The 16,142-nt window shown below is 34.9% G+C and overlaps 1 protein-coding gene across 3 annotated transcripts; it reads right to left on the bottom strand.

Annotated features, from left to right (window-relative positions):
- Positions 1-2,964: 2,964 nt before the first annotated feature.
- On the bottom strand, positions 2,965-14,150 carry LOC133305545 (vacuolar protein-sorting-associated protein 11 homolog). Of its 3 annotated transcripts, XM_061505883.1 has the most exons (6): positions 13,753-14,150; positions 13,564-13,704; positions 12,819-12,992; positions 12,353-12,676; positions 10,491-12,251; positions 4,801-5,732 (listed from the first exon to the last, which is right to left on the bottom strand). In XM_061505883.1, exons 1-6 carry the CDS (start codon positions 13,831-13,833, stop codon positions 5,343-5,345), a joined length of 2,871 nt encoding a protein of 956 aa, XP_061361867.1. In that variant the 5' UTR covers positions 13,834-14,150; the 3' UTR covers positions 4,801-5,342. The 3 variants fall into 3 exon arrangements, with proteins under 3 accessions (XP_061361917.1, XP_061361867.1, XP_061361815.1); XM_061505933.1 differs by lacking the exon at positions 4,801-5,732 and adding an exon at positions 2,965-3,135 and having other exon boundaries at positions 13,564-14,150; XM_061505831.1 differs by having other exon boundaries at positions 13,564-14,150.
- Between the last annotated feature and the right edge of the window lie 1,992 nt (positions 14,151-16,142).

Raw genomic sequence — 16,142 nt, 5'->3', positions numbered from 1 at the left:
TCTTTTAGAGCCTGTGTGATGTGATGTATAAGGCCTGATAATATAAGCTTATACTATATATTATGATATTTTTAATTGTTTGGTGTGACCATCGTATAGTATTATAAGCTTATACAGCAGTATCCCTTTATACATCAAAATGATGTATAATTTAATCAGGCCTAGGGGGTGAGATTAGGTTTGATAAATGGTTGATGTATTAACCAGTGCAATTTTCAAAAATTAATATATTATTTTAATATTAATATATTAAAATAAAAAATAATTTTTCAATATATAATTTTTTAAAATATTGGAGATTTTTATTTTTGTAAAAATTAATATATTTTTTGGACACATGGATCAATAGATTTCTATAAAAATTAATATCATCTGATATATTCAGAAGACTTATATAAATTCATTATTAAAAGGTATTTTTGTCAAAAAAAATATATTTTTATCTCAACTAATATTCTACAGTGCATTACAAAATATTGGATGATATTGTCCTATATAATATCATGTCAAATGCTGTATAGTATTAAAATTTAACCAGGTTGTATATTATAATTAAGATCTTATCCTATACTATGTACCAAACATGCCCTTAGCAATTTATAACTATGTACTAAGGGTAGTACATAATTATAAGTGTAAATACCCTTTTTGATCTTCAGCAAATTTCACGATGCCCGCTTTAGTCCCTAGCAAATAAAAAGGCTTATCGTGGTCCTTAAGAAATTCAAAATGGCCCCATTTTAGTCCTTTTAGGGACTAATATGAGTTTTTTTGAATTTGTGAGGGGCCACGGTTTCACCTAAATGGGTCCATTTTGAATTTTTTAGGGACTACGATGGGCCTTTTTATTTGCTAGGGACTAAAACGGGCATCGTTAAATTTGCTGAAGACCAAAAAGGTATTTACTCTAATTATAATATTAAAGTTGTATTTTTTTCTCTCTTCAAACATTGTTTGCAGACATGTAAAATGAAAAAAAAAAAGTATAACTTTAATATTATAAATATGTATTCCCCTTAATACATAGTTATAAATTGCTAAAAGGACATAAGTTATATTCTTTAAGAGGAAGGTTATACTTACAATCTATTTTCGTTTACAACCTCTTACAATCATATCTTAACTGTTGATTTCCGTCAATCAACGGTTATCATTTATTGTGATTTAATAATTAATTAATGAGTTTGATTTGCGAAAATAATAACTGTTGATTGACGAAAATCAATAATTAAGATATGGTTGTAAACGAAAATAAATTGTAAGTATAATCTTCCTCATTCTTTAAAAGGATAAATGTTTAACCCTATATATATGTGTGTGTGTGTGTGTGTGTGTCTATAGGAAAATAATTATCTCATGTTGCATGAGATAATTATCTCAGCAATAGAGACAAAGAAGTGGGGTCCACTATTTTTTTATTTTATTTTATTTGAAAAAGTAGTAGACCCCACTATCTTGTCTCTGTTATATGAGATAATTATCCCATGCAACATGAGATAAATAGATATATATATATATATATATATATATATATATATATATATATATATATATATATATATATTCAAGTCAAAAACTTAAACAGTTGGGTGAGGTTATATCAATGATTCTTAATATGCTGAGATAAATTATTAATTTTATAGAATGCAAAAGAAAAGGCAAATGAAGATATATATTAGGATGTGGAAATGTCAAAATCTTAGCATATGAAGTAAAGGGCATGGTCATATATGAAACCTTATAAAGTTGAAGAGTTCAATTTCTAGCAAGAAAATATTGTGAATGACGATGCTGAAAATTGTAGCCTGACCCAAGCACAACGGATCACATTATTGTTGACATCTTTGAAAATATTTTCTAATTTATGAATGTCCTTTTTATGTGCCTTCTATTTTAAGCATGATTTATCATCATAAGCTTTTATGCATCTTATTTCCACTACGGGATGTGAATTATGACAACATGAGATTCATTGCTACTTTCAATTGATTAACAAGTCTGAAAATATAATAGGCTATCATGTATTGAGAATGACAGGTTAGAATTTAGAAATATTTAGAAGAAGCTGAAGAAAGCGGTGCTACAGTATTGAATGAGAAAAGTGCATCCTAAGCACATCTTCTCCGGGATGAAAACTAGAATATCCATCCCTAAATCAGTGAACCAACTCAAGCTCCAGACGAAATTAGAATTCTTTTGATTTTTCACAAAATCGTATGTCACATGTTTTTCCAAAAAGTTAAAGATTCTTCAAACCGTATCTTGCAAAAAATGATTGATCAAATTGAAGATAAAGATTGCCTACATGAAACTAGCACTTAGAGACATCTCGTAGAAAGAAAATAAACTTGGGGCAAAACCCCGCAATGGAAACATGAATGAATGCCAACCTAAGGCCTGAACCTTAAGTTGGTATCTAAGGCATGAACCTTAGACATACAAGTGTTAAGAATTGAACGTTAATCTAGGGCATGAACCTAGATTAGTACTTTTTTGTGGATTCAAGTGGGAATTGAACACATAACATAATACAAACTATCTAAATTCCTCACCACTAGACCAATCCTAGTGGCTTCTAGATTAGTACTTAAAGCGTGAACCTTAGGCATCCAAGAATCAAGAATTGAACTCCACCCTAAAGTCCAAACCTTGACAGAAAGAAATGCATTCAAGAACTTGAACATAGAAGCAACAAGTCATCTTGCAAAAACAATAGAGCATCTCACAAACGAAAGATCCCCTAAAATGAAACAAAAGCATACAAATAGAAAGGTACGAAAAAATATGAATGACAGGTGTATATATATTGCATCTCGTTACTTATGCTTTCAGAGGGATTTTTGATCTAGAATGAAATATAAGATCCACATTTAAAGCCTTCACCATGAAGAAAGCACACTTGTGGAGCCTTCAACATGACGAGAGGTATCTCATGTAATATATCTCAGTCAATAAAGACTATTGAGATGCTTCTGCAATCTCTCTACGAAGCTTATCTTAGCCACCTATACAAGAACCAATTGAACATTTTGTTGCCTCACCACTTGCAGGGACATCTCCAAAAGCTGAACATCTCTCCAATATAAATATGAATGTGCTAAACATAAGATACACATCTTCTTCTACATGAAAAACCTGCTTACACAAAATGTGACTTAAGCTTCAGAGTGTCATGCAGATACCCCCCCCCCCCCCCCCCCACACACACACACACACACCTTGTTCCAATGAAGACTCATGTGTTAAAGCTGCTTCAAATCATTTGCATAGAGGAAGATTATCATGGTCATCCCAGATAAAAATGGTTCTGATCACACACACACACACACACACACACATATATATATGGGGTTTATACTTTTCCTTTCAAAGGAGAATAGCCTTCTTATGTTATATACATCAATGGGGAACCCACTTCAATTTTTTTTTCTCTCACTTCTTTCCCTTCTCTCTCTCTCCTAATTATTGTGTTAGCTGCAAAATAATAACTTCTCCACCAACATGAGAAGTTGTTATCCCTAAATATATATATATATATATATATATATATATATATATATATATATATTATTTTCATTGATAATTTCATAAAATACTTAGAGAATTTTCCATTTAAGAGGAAATTGGATGCTGAGATATTTAACTGTGATGGAGTCTTATATTGGTAAATAATAGACTAAAGTGAAGAACATATAAATGGAAGAATCCATGAATTTAATGTCTTAAAATTTTGGGTTAAGACACAATATCAAGTTCACTTATTGTGATTAATATAGCTTAATCCACTGGTATCCCCCGGATTGGGCTTCCCCTTATCCATTTGATAGTGATATATAAGCTCGGTTTGGAGGCGGTTTGCACTTTTGTTGAAGGAGAGCATAATAATAATATGGGATTTCACATTTGAGGGGAAGATCATTAGGAGTGATAGAGTCCCACATTTTAATATTTTGGGAGTCCCACACTATTGTATTGCATTTCTATCCGAATAGAGCTCTAATTGCCCTGAATGTAAAAGACTCGCTCCAAAACTTCAACAACTAGTTTCTAGAGGCTATAAAAATATTCAAACGTGAAAAATCAAAGATTGGAGAAGTTGAAACTCAATACAATTGGCTTGGACCTACTCTCATTTCTATTTCTTGCTGCCTACTATAGAGTTATATTTGTTAAAATCTAGTTAGACATGCTTTATTTGTATTTTGCTTGTAAAACAGTGTGCATCCACTCCATTGCCATTCTACTCCCTAGTCTTTGATAAGGGAGAAACTAAGAGCTTAAATTGTCATTCTACACCCTGCTTTTGAATAGCTCTCGAACACAATAAGTTTTACAATCCCTTTAAGCGTGACATAAAGAAGTTATATATACAAATATTGTTATCAATTTAATTTTATTTGAATTGAAATTTTGAAAAGGGTATTATGGCTATTGAATTTCCTTTTCAGTATAAACCTTCAACTTTTTAATTTTGGTGTAAACCTTTTCATATATTTATTAAATTTTTATACAATAATCATTGACTCGAGACATCGATAAGTCATGGGTTAAATTGTATAAAAATTTAATAAATATATGAATATATAATAAATTAAAATAGACATACAAAATACACAAATTACTGATAATTCAATTTTTATTAATATCAATTTTTATTAATATTCATAATTTATAATCACAAATCAGAAGTCAGTCACAAGCAATGAGTTATATGGAGTAAGATGAATTTGTCTTTAAATAAATAGAAAGTAATAATGGAATTTTCAACACAAGAAAATAACAAATTGGATAAAATCCACAAAAATCAATGGCTATTGGTTAAAACAGACAGAAGCCATATTGTTACTATTTCTCATGGCCTTCACATAAATTAAACATTTATATGTAAAAATAAAATTCTCGTCTGCATGATCTCAATCTGCCATAATTTTACACACCGAAAAGAAAAAGAAAAAAAAAGGTATCACTTGAATTCATACCTAAAAGCCTCACATTGCCAAAAGTATTTGTCCAATATTTCCACCAAGAAGAGGCTGTCACGAAATTATTCTTTTCAGGTTCATACAACCAGCAACTTCAAATCCTCCCAAAAAGCTCAACATTCTGCCATAACATCAAAAGACCATTCTGGGACTTCCCTTCATGAATGAGCCACTCCTGAGTAAATCTTAACAGCCAGCACAATATGGAAAATATGAACCTTGTGATCCAGAATATGGAGGCTGGACAGCAAGCACTAATGGAGAAGTCAAATAATCAATTCCATCCATTATCCAGAGCCCAACTTGTTTAGTGTTGAATGGAGAAAAGTGTTGAAAGGAAGCGGCATAAAATCATTAACCTTAGAAGCCACTACTGGATGATGCATTCCCAGATCTCAGACCAGACGCGGATCCATTACTTGTTTTGCTGATGATACCCTTCCCAAAATATTCAGCAATGACAGAAAACCCATCTTTAGAGTTCTTGACCTGCTGGAAAAACCTGTCCTGATCCTTAGAATTTTGCTCCAAATTTCTTTTCATTTCTAAGACAGACCTATATTCAGGAGCACACTCAGGGCATTCTTTTTCATTATCGCCAAGGCAGCGCAAATGGAATGAGTGCATGCACATGAAGTGCACAGCCGGTAGATCAAGGGTGAAAGTGCATGCAGTGCACTTGCTAAGCTGAAAAATTCTAGCATTTGTCCTAAGATCTTGAATCTCTTTTCTCATTGCCAGTGTATCTTCCTGCATAGAAATAATTTATGAAATCCTTCCATGCTGATTACAGAAAGAACAGCAATTAACTAAGAATATCCCTAGACTTACGTGAAGCAAAGAAAATTTTTTTTAATCTACATATACCATCATCTTAGAAATATTTCATAATAAGTTAATTTAAATTATACTACGAGAAATTATTGCTTCTTACGAAAAATATCATTTATATTTACCAGTTTTATCATTACAATACACTAGTCTGCATCTTCAAGAGGAACAAAGAGTTCTCAACATCAACATCAACAACACCTTTATCCCAAATTAATTGGGGTCAGTGGTAGATGAACCCACATGAAAGATACAAAACGGTTGAAAAAAAGTTAATAAAAAAAAAAAAAAAAAAAAAAAAAAAAAAAAAGTAAAAAAGTAAAAAAGCCAAAAATAAATAAAAATAAACAAATAAAATAAAAATATAAAATAAGATAAGATAAAATAACAATATATGTATATATAAATAAATAAAAGTAAAAAAGAAAGGGACAAGAAGAAGTGGGGGAAAAGGACTAAAAAGGGACCATCTGGAACATAGGAATAACAGCGGGTCTAACCCTCCACCATACTTATAGCTTTTCTCCATTTCGTTCTAAGACATACTGTCCGCCAATCTATATCCCACTCTATTAAATCTTGTTTTACTACTTTCCCCCAAGTAAGCTTCGGCCTACCTCTGCCTCTTTTTGTGTTGAGCTCTTGGTAACAAACTTCTGTTCTTACAGGAGCATCCATGGGTCTTCTCATCACGTGCCCAAACCACCTCAATCTATGTTCTCTCATCTTCTCGGCTACTGGTACTACTCCGACCTTTCGTCGAATATCTTCATTTCTTATCTTATCCATCCTTGTGTAACCACACATCCACCTTAACATCCTCATCTCTGCTACTCCCATCTTATGCTCATGTTGCCTATGTGTTGGCCAGCATTCTGCTCCATATAGCATTGCCGGTCTTACTGCCGTTTTATAGAATTTTCCTTTTAACTTCAGGGGGATTTTGCGGTCACACAAAAATGCAGATGCACTGCGCCATTTCATCCACCCTGCTCTGATTCTGTGATTTACATCCTCATCAATCTCTCCACCGTTTTGTAAAATGGAGCCCAAGTATTTAAAAGCATCTTTTTTGGGTACCTCTTGACCATTTAGATGCACAGGTTCTTGGTCCTCATCTCGTACCAGAGAAAACTCACACTTCAGATACTCAGTCTTGCTTCGACTTAATGTGAATCCTCTGGATTCCAATGTGCTTCTCCACAATTCAAGTTTTCTATTAACACCCTCCTTGCTCTCATCAATAAGCACAATATCGTCTGCAAAAAGCATACACCATGGCACTTCCTCTTGAATATCTTTTGTTAGTTCATCCATAACTAAGGCAAGGAGGTAAGGACTTAGAGCCGACCCTTGGTGTACACCTACCGTGATAGGAAAATAACTTGATGATCCGTTACAAGCTTTTACACATGTAGTAGCCCCATCATACATATCCTTGATTGCCTTTACATACTTTAATGGAACCTTTTTCTTCTCCAGGACCCACCATAAAACTTTCCTTGGAACCCTATCGTATGCTTTCTCAAGGTCTATGAACACCATATGCAAGTCCTTTTTCTTTTCTCGGTATCTTTCCATTAGTTGTGGCATCAAGAAAATTGCTTCCATGGTACATCTTCCTGGCATAAATCCAAATTGATTTACAGAAACCTTGGTATCTCTCCTCAAGCGATGTTCAATAACCCTCTCCCACAACTTCATAGTATGGCTCATTAGCTTAATGCCTCTATAGTTTGAACAATTCTGTATATCTCCCTTGTTTTTATAGATAGGCACAATCATACTTTTCCTCCATACATCAGGCATCTTATTCGTCTGGAGAATCTTATTAAAAAGATTGGTCAACCATTTTATTGCCACATCCCCCAGGTCTCTCCACACTTCAATAGGGACACCATCAGGCCCTAAGGCTTTATTAGTCTTCATCCTCTTTAAAGCCTCCTTAACTTCATGTGTATTAATTCTGCGTACAAATCTTCTATTCATATCATCACACGCGTCCTCTAAGTCCACCTCGCTTGTATCTCCATCCCATTATACAGCTTGTTGAAGTATTTCAACCACCTTTCATTTACATCTTCATCTCTCACCAGAAGTTTTTGATTTTCATCCTTGATGCATCTAACTTGGGTGAGGTCTTTACTTTTCTTATCCCTTATCTTTGCAAGTTTATAAATACCTCTTTCACCATCCTTGCTCCCAAGATTTTTATAAAACTCGTCGAAAACCTTGCCTCTAGCTTCTCGCACTGCTTTCTTTGCATTTTTTCTCGCCAATCTAAACTTTTGCAGGTTCTCTGCACTGGGACTTTTATGCAAAGATCTAAAGCACTCCTTATGTTTAATTGCCTCTTGCACCTCTCCATTCCACCACCATGTTTCCTTTGTATGAAATCCATTTCCTTTGCTTTCTCCCAACACCCTCCTTCCCAAATTTTGAATACACTTAGCCATCTCATTCCATGTTGCATTTACTCCTCCATCAAACTCCCAAGGTCCTTCGTGCAACATTCTATCATTGAACTCTCTCTCTTTTCCCTCCTTAAGCTTCCACCACCTTATCCTTGGATTCTGAGCCCTCTTCTTCATTGTACGCACTTTGTTGAACCGAACATCCAAGACTACCAGCTTATGTTGCGTAGCGACACACTCTCCAGGGTAGACCTTACATTCGACACAAGAAGTTCTATCTTCTCTTCTAGCCAGAAAGAAATCAATCTGACTACGATTATGGCCACTATGAAAAGTGATTAGGTGTGACTCCCTTTTTTGAAAAAAAGGTGTTCACTAACATCAAATCGTAGGCTAGTGCAACATTCAAGATATCTTCTCCAGTCTCGTTTCTCGTCCCATAGCCAAAACCTCCATGGATTCTATCAAAACCTCCATTGCTTTTACCAACATGACCATTTAGATCTCCTCCTACGAAAATCTTCTCCTCTCGAGGTATTCCCCTCAAAACCTCCTCCAAGTCTTCCCAAAATTGGCTTTTATCAGTTGGTTGCAATCCAATTTGGGGTGCATACACACTGAGGATATTCAGGATTAAGTCACCCACAACAAGCTTAACCAGAATAATCCTGTCGCCTTTCCTTTTGACGTCCACAACTTTATCTCTGAAACTTTTATCGATCATAATTCCAACACCATTTCGACTCTTGTTCGTACCTGTGTACCATAACTTGAAACCAGTTCCATCCACTTCCTTGGCCTTTTCTCCAGCCCACTTAGTTTCTTGCAAACACACAATATTCACTTTCCTTCTAGCAAAAACATCTGCCAACTCCCTCAATTTACCCGTTAAGGTTCCTATGTTCCAGCTTCCTAATCTCATCCTTAACCCCTGGGCTGTGCTTGCCCGCCACGCTCGCCCATCTGCGTGTTGGGACCCTGGCATACTTCTCAGCAAATCCGGGTGAAGACCTGGCGCCTTGCCTTGGGGCAAGGACCCTAGCCCACTTTTCACTACACCCCGGGCCCGATGCAGCGCCTTGCCTTGTGGCAAGGACCCTAGCCCATTTTTCGCTACACCCGGGGCCCGATGCAACGCGTCGCTATGAAGGGTACGCCCCAACGAAAAATCATATAGGTTCATCACATAAAAATATAGCTGTTTTTTACGGCCGGTTCGCAACACCTGACGCCAACCCTCCTCCTTTATCCTGGCTTGGGACAGGCCATACATGCAAGCACACATGACTAAAAAATTCAAATCACATGACTAAAAAACACGGCATTTTTTATTTTTTTTTTGGTAAATAAAAGGCTAAACGCCCAAAAAAACAAAAACAACAACCTATTCAACGACTAAAGCACGGCATATTTTATAACATGGCGATGCTGACTATACTGGATATTATAACAGAAAACAGATGTCTGCTTCACATTGAATACTCGCAATCATCCAATTGTTAATGTTATAAATTTCAATTAAGTGTTGTTCATTCCTTAGTTCAATAGTCACTCAGGTGTCCATGCATGAAAAATTTCAATATTTTCCATTTTCTGTTCAATTATCCAAGTTCCTGTTCATATTTAATTATGAGTGAATGAACCTGATTAATAGAAACCAAGGTACAGAAGAGAAGAAAAGGAAGAGAGGAAGAGAAAGTAAAGGAGAAGAGAAACACAATTTAGAAACCCAACACTGAAATGTTTAAGATACTTACTAACCATATAATTTTCGATCATTATTATCAGTCACATCAATTCTAATAACCTACTTTGTAATTCCTCTTCTTTCTACTGATCACAATATTAGTGCTTTATTATGGAGCGCCATTTCAAATATTGCTCCCACTGGACTTCTTCAATCAGGATAAGGATGAAAACAAAAAAAGTCCTGATATCAGTTTCTAGCTAACCTTTTCTGAATGAAAAAAAACTTAACTGCATACTTATAAACATCATACCAATGTTTTTATGTTCTTAAAATTTAAACGGCTTCAACTTTAAAAACTACTATTTTATCTGCTATTGGTGTCTTTTCTATAGAATGCATCTTACTTTTATTTAAATAGTTCAGATTATTAGGAAACAAAAAGAATTAAAAGAGCTATTTGTTATACGTAATGTACACAAGAGGGGTGAACAGACAAACATATAAACTATCAAATAAAAAAATAAAGGACCACCGTATACCCAAAAATCAAAATTACAAAATTTGAGACCTAACCTGATATTTTTCTATAGCTTGTCGGTCCACCTCAATCATCTTTGATTCCTGCTCAAGCTTTCGAGCAATGTAATCCTTGATCACAGAAAGTGTGAGGCATGGATTTCTGGAAAGAGTTTGAAGGACAATAATGGGGGGCAAAATATCATCCCTCTCAATATAAGTCAAAACTTCTTTTACTTCTTTGGAACAATCTTCTCCTAGCTCACCAAAATATTTCAATACATCTGCCCAAAGAGATGGATCCCCTCCTTTAACTGAATCCCCCAGCCTTTTGCAGCATGCAATCAACCCCTCATGATCATGTGTTTGCATAAAGCAAGCAATCACTTCTTTATAGAGTTTCATCTTTTCATACAAATACAAAAGCCCATCTTTGAATGCATTCATTTCACACAGTATAATAGCTAAATCAACATCATACTGTGGATGTTCCGTTTCTGGAGGCCATGCATTCTTAAGTAAGCGTAGACCCTTTTCACGCCTTTCAAGACGGTTCCTTCCCTCTTCTGAACTTTTGTGATCAGCAGTGGTTCCGTTGGACTGAGCACTTAAAATCATAGTTTTTGCTGATGCCAAATTAAGGTAATCTCCATCCTCACTAACTTGAGAAATTGAAGGAAAGTTCAATTCATTGGATATATACAATTCTAAGAGGGTATTGTGAATCTCCACTTGAGCAGGTGAGTCCTTGACCTTATTGGTATATTTTTCAAGAAAATCCATAAGGGACTCGGGATGATGGATGAAGATGCTAAGAAAATCAACAGGAGATGGCAACATTGATACATACACACCATTTGAATCTCCTCTTTTGTTACCATCCTCTGTGCAAAGCCTTATGAGAATCTGAATTGTCTCCACTGGCTTGTGCTCTATTAGAATTTTACCATACTCCTTTATTGTCATCCCTGCCTGACTTGATTCAAGACTTGAAATATATTCCAAGGCCTCTTCATAACTACCAAGATCTTCAAGCAAGATCTTCAAGTACCATTCATGCCTCCCTGCCTTCTTTGCAACATACATTGCGTGCTCATGGTAATTGGCGGCACGGCAAACCCTGATTGCTGTTTCCACATCGAACTTAAGTTCCCCAATGCTGTCATCGCTTTTAATAAATAGATTTAACTTTTCAACATCTTTCAATTTGGTGTAACAGTTTAATAGAAGTGTGGTGTGATCTTTAGAAGCAAGACCCTTCTCATGTAGCCTTTCCAAGTAATTTGTAAGGTTGTAGATTCTTTGAGCATCCAAAAACTTCTGTATCACATACGAAGGTTCAAGGTGACCAATGGTAAGAATGTACTGAGCCATTGCCTCATCGTAGTCTTGCTTGCTATAAAGATGATCGCCATATTTTCTTAGCACTTCAGCAGTAGCTGCAGCATCTGCTTGCTGAGTCTGAACAAGATTAATTGCTACATTATATAGGTTTTTCTTAAATAACATATCTAACTTGCTTTCCATATCCTTTTCCCCAATACATAAAGCTGATTTGTCAGTCATAATGAGTATGATGTTACCCCATTCATAGAGCATATGAGAAACTTCTTTAACCAACACACTGTGGGCTATTAAACGATTCTTCAGGTCATAGATGTTGAAAGTGTGTTTTCCTGTTCTTTGGTCTGCAATGACACACAAAAGGTATCCGCGAAACCATCCTAGCAATTTCTTCTCTCCCTCAAAAGCCCAACACGGACCACGCCCATCAACTTCATAAAAATATACTGCCTCTGGTCGACCAATTATGAACTCCTGTTCATGTTTAACATATAGAAACAATTAGCATTCATAGAAAACATAATTATGATAGTATATAAAAAATTACTGAGAAACAAGGAATAAATACTGCATACCGAGCGGTCACTCATTGCAACGCTGTTTATACCACATCCAATCTGATCAAGGGTTTGCCTTCTTGGTGGTTGATCATGCAATGAGAACAAGCTTACAGAATTTGGAGTTACAGCAAATAACAGTAACGATTGACCATCCACCCTAAACCCAAGACCAGTTATGGAGGAAAGAGCTTTGTCCAAATGGTTTTCCACCTGAAGCTTGAAACGGGTGATTCGCTCCCGTGCAATGTCTCCTTTAATGCAATAAATAGAACCATTGTCTAAGCCAATAGCTATGAGTAGTATAGGTGGTACTTCTTCTAAGACTAAAAAAGATGTAATCTGCAGTACACCATAGTTCCCAAATCATCAAAATGTAGGATTTAAATAATCAAACTAGGTTATTACCCAGTTTTACTATAACTTTAAGGAAATCATTCCTCTTAAGATGAAGAGTAACAAGCATGTATAACAGTGCCATTACCTTTGCCTCAGGAAACTGATTAGTGAATATACGCAATATCCCAACACAATCAGGACTCGCCTTGCTCGAACTCTCAGATTGCATCTTATCAAGGTCAAAAACCTTCAGGCACAAAGCTGATTGCTGGGGACTAAGCTGTTCATCTTCCCCAATAGTTACTAGGAAGTTGCGTTGCTGGTTAATCAACAGACAAAGTAAAAAATTTCAAGTTCAATTTTGGACTCTGAACACATTCCTGTACTACCCAATAAAACATTCAAACCGCAAAAGTCCTTAACCAATCTTTGAAAAACAAAACAAAACAATAAAAATCTATAAAACATAAACCCTAGAATTCTTTCATCAATCCTCACAATACAAAAAATGAAAAATGGGATGCTCAACAAGCAGCAATGAGCAATATCAAACACAAAAAAATCACTTGCCAAGAACCAAATACCCATTTACCCAAAAACAACAATTCCAACACTGAAGCAGTCAAATTCTATCTCAGTGATTTATTTCTTCTTCCTTCACTTCCCCATCTCTCCCAAATCTATTTCCATCCTCAAAATCCTAATCAAAATATGCTCAACAAGCACCAACAATCAATTAAAACACAACTAAATTACAAAAAAAAAAAAAAAAAACCCACATACCCTTTTACCCAAAACAACAAATTCCAAGAACACAAGCATGAAAATTGTCATAAAAAAGTAAAAAAATAAAATAAAATAAAAAAATAAAATAAAGCAATTGAAAGAACCTTGAGCTGCTGAAGAAAGAGAACAGAAGAAGAGTGAGGTTGAAATGCAAAATTGAACTTGAGGCCTCGATCGAGCAAGCAAACTGTACCATCATCGAAGCCAGTCACCACCTTGCCTCTGCCACTGGAACAACACTCGATCTTCTTCTCCGTCTTCTTCTTCTTCTTGTTGTTGACATCATCATCAACATCATCATCCTCATCCTCGGGAATGTCGCATTTTGCAGCGTACTTGTCCTCAAAAAACTCGAACTTCCTCCACTGATACATCACACGGTCGATCGATCGATCGATCGGATTCGTAGGTTGTTCCCCAAACGGGTCTCCAAAACCACCGTGCAACCTTACAAACGCTCCAGAATCATAGCAGGATATTATATGCTTTAAAAAATGGAAAACATTTTCTCACGTGGGAAGTGACCCTTCCATCTTTTCCCAAACTATGTGATTCAATAAATTCTCCTCTATCTGTTGGGGGTCGAGGACTCCTTCCCCTTCTTCAAACTCCTATTCATATTTTTCATAGAGAAATCTTGACTCTGAAAGGGTTAAAGAAAACTAAAAGACTTGATGAAAAAGAGAATATTGATTATCGACTGTTACTGAGGCTTTTGCTTCTGTGCAATATATAATGACCGAGGCTAACTTTGGTTGGTTAATCCGATCAAAAACGATGGGAGGTTATTGATAATTCTAGAAGAGTTTTTTATTTAAAAATTAAGTTATTACTCAATAAATTCAAATTTTTATTTTCAAAGGATGAGATCAATTCAGAAGTACCTTTTTTTTATTATTAAAATAGATTTATCTTTATTATTAGAACATAATTATTAGAACAGACAGAACTGAATTGGTCTAATTCAGAATCGTCCGATAGATTGGAATCTTATATATCTTAGGGATATATCAAGAAAAAAATAATCGTCCCGATCCTTAGATTTATTTTAGACTTTCGAGGAGCCGTATGAGGTGAAAATTTCTTCTGCAGTATTGGGCTTTGGCGGTATTTATCATGCACTTCTGGGACCCGAGACTCTTGAAGAATCTTTTTCATTCTTCGGTTATGTATGGAAAGATAGAAATAAAATGACTACCATTTTGGGTATTCACTTAATCTTATTAGGTATAGGTGCTTTTCTTCTAGTATTCAAGGCTCTGTATTTTGGGGGTATATATGATATCTGGGCTCCCGGGGGGGATGTAAGAAAAATTACCAACTTAACCCTTACTCCAAGTATTATATTTGGTTATTTATTAAAATCACCTTTTGGAGGAGAGGGTTGGATTGTTAGTGTGGACGATTTGGAAGATATAATTGGAGGGCATGTATGGTTGGGTTCCATTTGTATACTTGGTGGAATCTGGCATATCTTAACCAAACCCTTTGCATGGGCTCGGCGTGCACTTGTATGGTCTGGAGAAGCTTACTTGTCTTATAGTTTAGGTGCTTTATCTGTTTTTGGTTTTATTGCTTGTTGCTTTGTCTGGTTTAATAATACCGCGTATCCTAGTGAGTTTTACGGACCCGAGACTTGAACCAGATTGTGGATCATTTTATTTTATGATCCAATTTTTTATGATAAGTACGAAAAATTGTACTGTTAGAAAATTATTAGAGGTATCAAAAAAGATAATATTATCATAATTATATAATATTAATAGTACTATTATAAAAATTATATCTTTAATTTACATGTGATAATAGTACGTATCACGATAAATTATTAATATATAATAGTTTAAGAATGGTAAAAACTGATCTTATAATAATCTTGAATAAAAATGTACTTCTAATGTCTTACCATGACAGCCTACAATCTCAATTTTCAATAATATCTATCGACTCTGTATTCTTAAAAAAATAGAGAAATCAGAACCAAGTCAAGATGATACGGATCAACCCCTCTTTTTGCGTTCTTGCGCCAAAGATCTTACCATTCTATTTCAGTAAATTTCTACTTACTGATCTCTCATCTTTTGTGGAATCGATCCACCCTTTGACTGTAAAAAAAAATGTGGAGCTCAACATGTCTGGAAGCACAGGAGAACGTTCTTTTGCTGATATTATTACCAGTATTCGATACTGGATTATTCATAGCATTACTATACCCTCCCTATTCATTGCAGGTTGGTTATTTGTCAGCCCGGGTTTAGCTTACGATGTATTTGGAAGTCCCCGCCCAAATGAGTATTTTACAGAAAGCCGACAAGGAATTCCATTAATAACTGGCCGTTTTGATCCTTTGACACCTATCGTTAATGAGAAATGGCCTTTTCGTGCAATATTTTCTTTTGTTTTTTATTTTTTTTAATAGACGTGGACCTCAGATAATATGTGTCTACACATGAAAAAAATTTCTCCTAGGGCATGAAAAAATCGAAATCCTTAAAAAATTAATATCATGTTATATAATTTTTTTTTTTGGAAATATCATGTTATATAATTTAGAATCAGTATATATTTACTACCAATTAAGTTTATTATTTCTTACGATTAAATCTTAACTTTTAATTTCTGTCAATCTGAACATTATAATTTATTAAAAAATAATAATTAAAAAATAATAATTCTTTTTATA

The sequence above is a fragment of the Gastrolobium bilobum genome, unplaced genomic scaffold, assembly GCF_033153095.1.
Source record: "Gastrolobium bilobum isolate Gb01-03AN ecotype WA unplaced genomic scaffold, APGP_CSIRO_Gbil_v1 utg12410, whole genome shotgun sequence".
Lineage (NCBI taxonomy): Eukaryota > Viridiplantae > Streptophyta > Magnoliopsida > Fabales > Fabaceae > Gastrolobium > Gastrolobium bilobum.
This window is presented reverse-complemented; position numbering and strand designations above follow the sequence as displayed.

Bases quoted from the DNA above. Each gene is read 5' to 3' on its own strand.
- LOC133305545 (XM_061505831.1), bottom strand. From the start codon at position 13,833: ATGTATCAGTGGAGGAAGTTCGAGTTTTTTGAGGACAAGTACGCTGCA. The intron at 12,252-12,352 runs GTATGCAGTATT...AAACATGAACAG, and splicing joins TTGCAATGAGTGACCGCTCG to GAGTTCATAATTGGTCGACC. The intron at 5,733-10,490 runs GTTAGGTCTCAA...ATTTCTATGCAG, and splicing joins AAGCTATAGAAAAATATCAG to GAAGATACACTGGCAATGAG.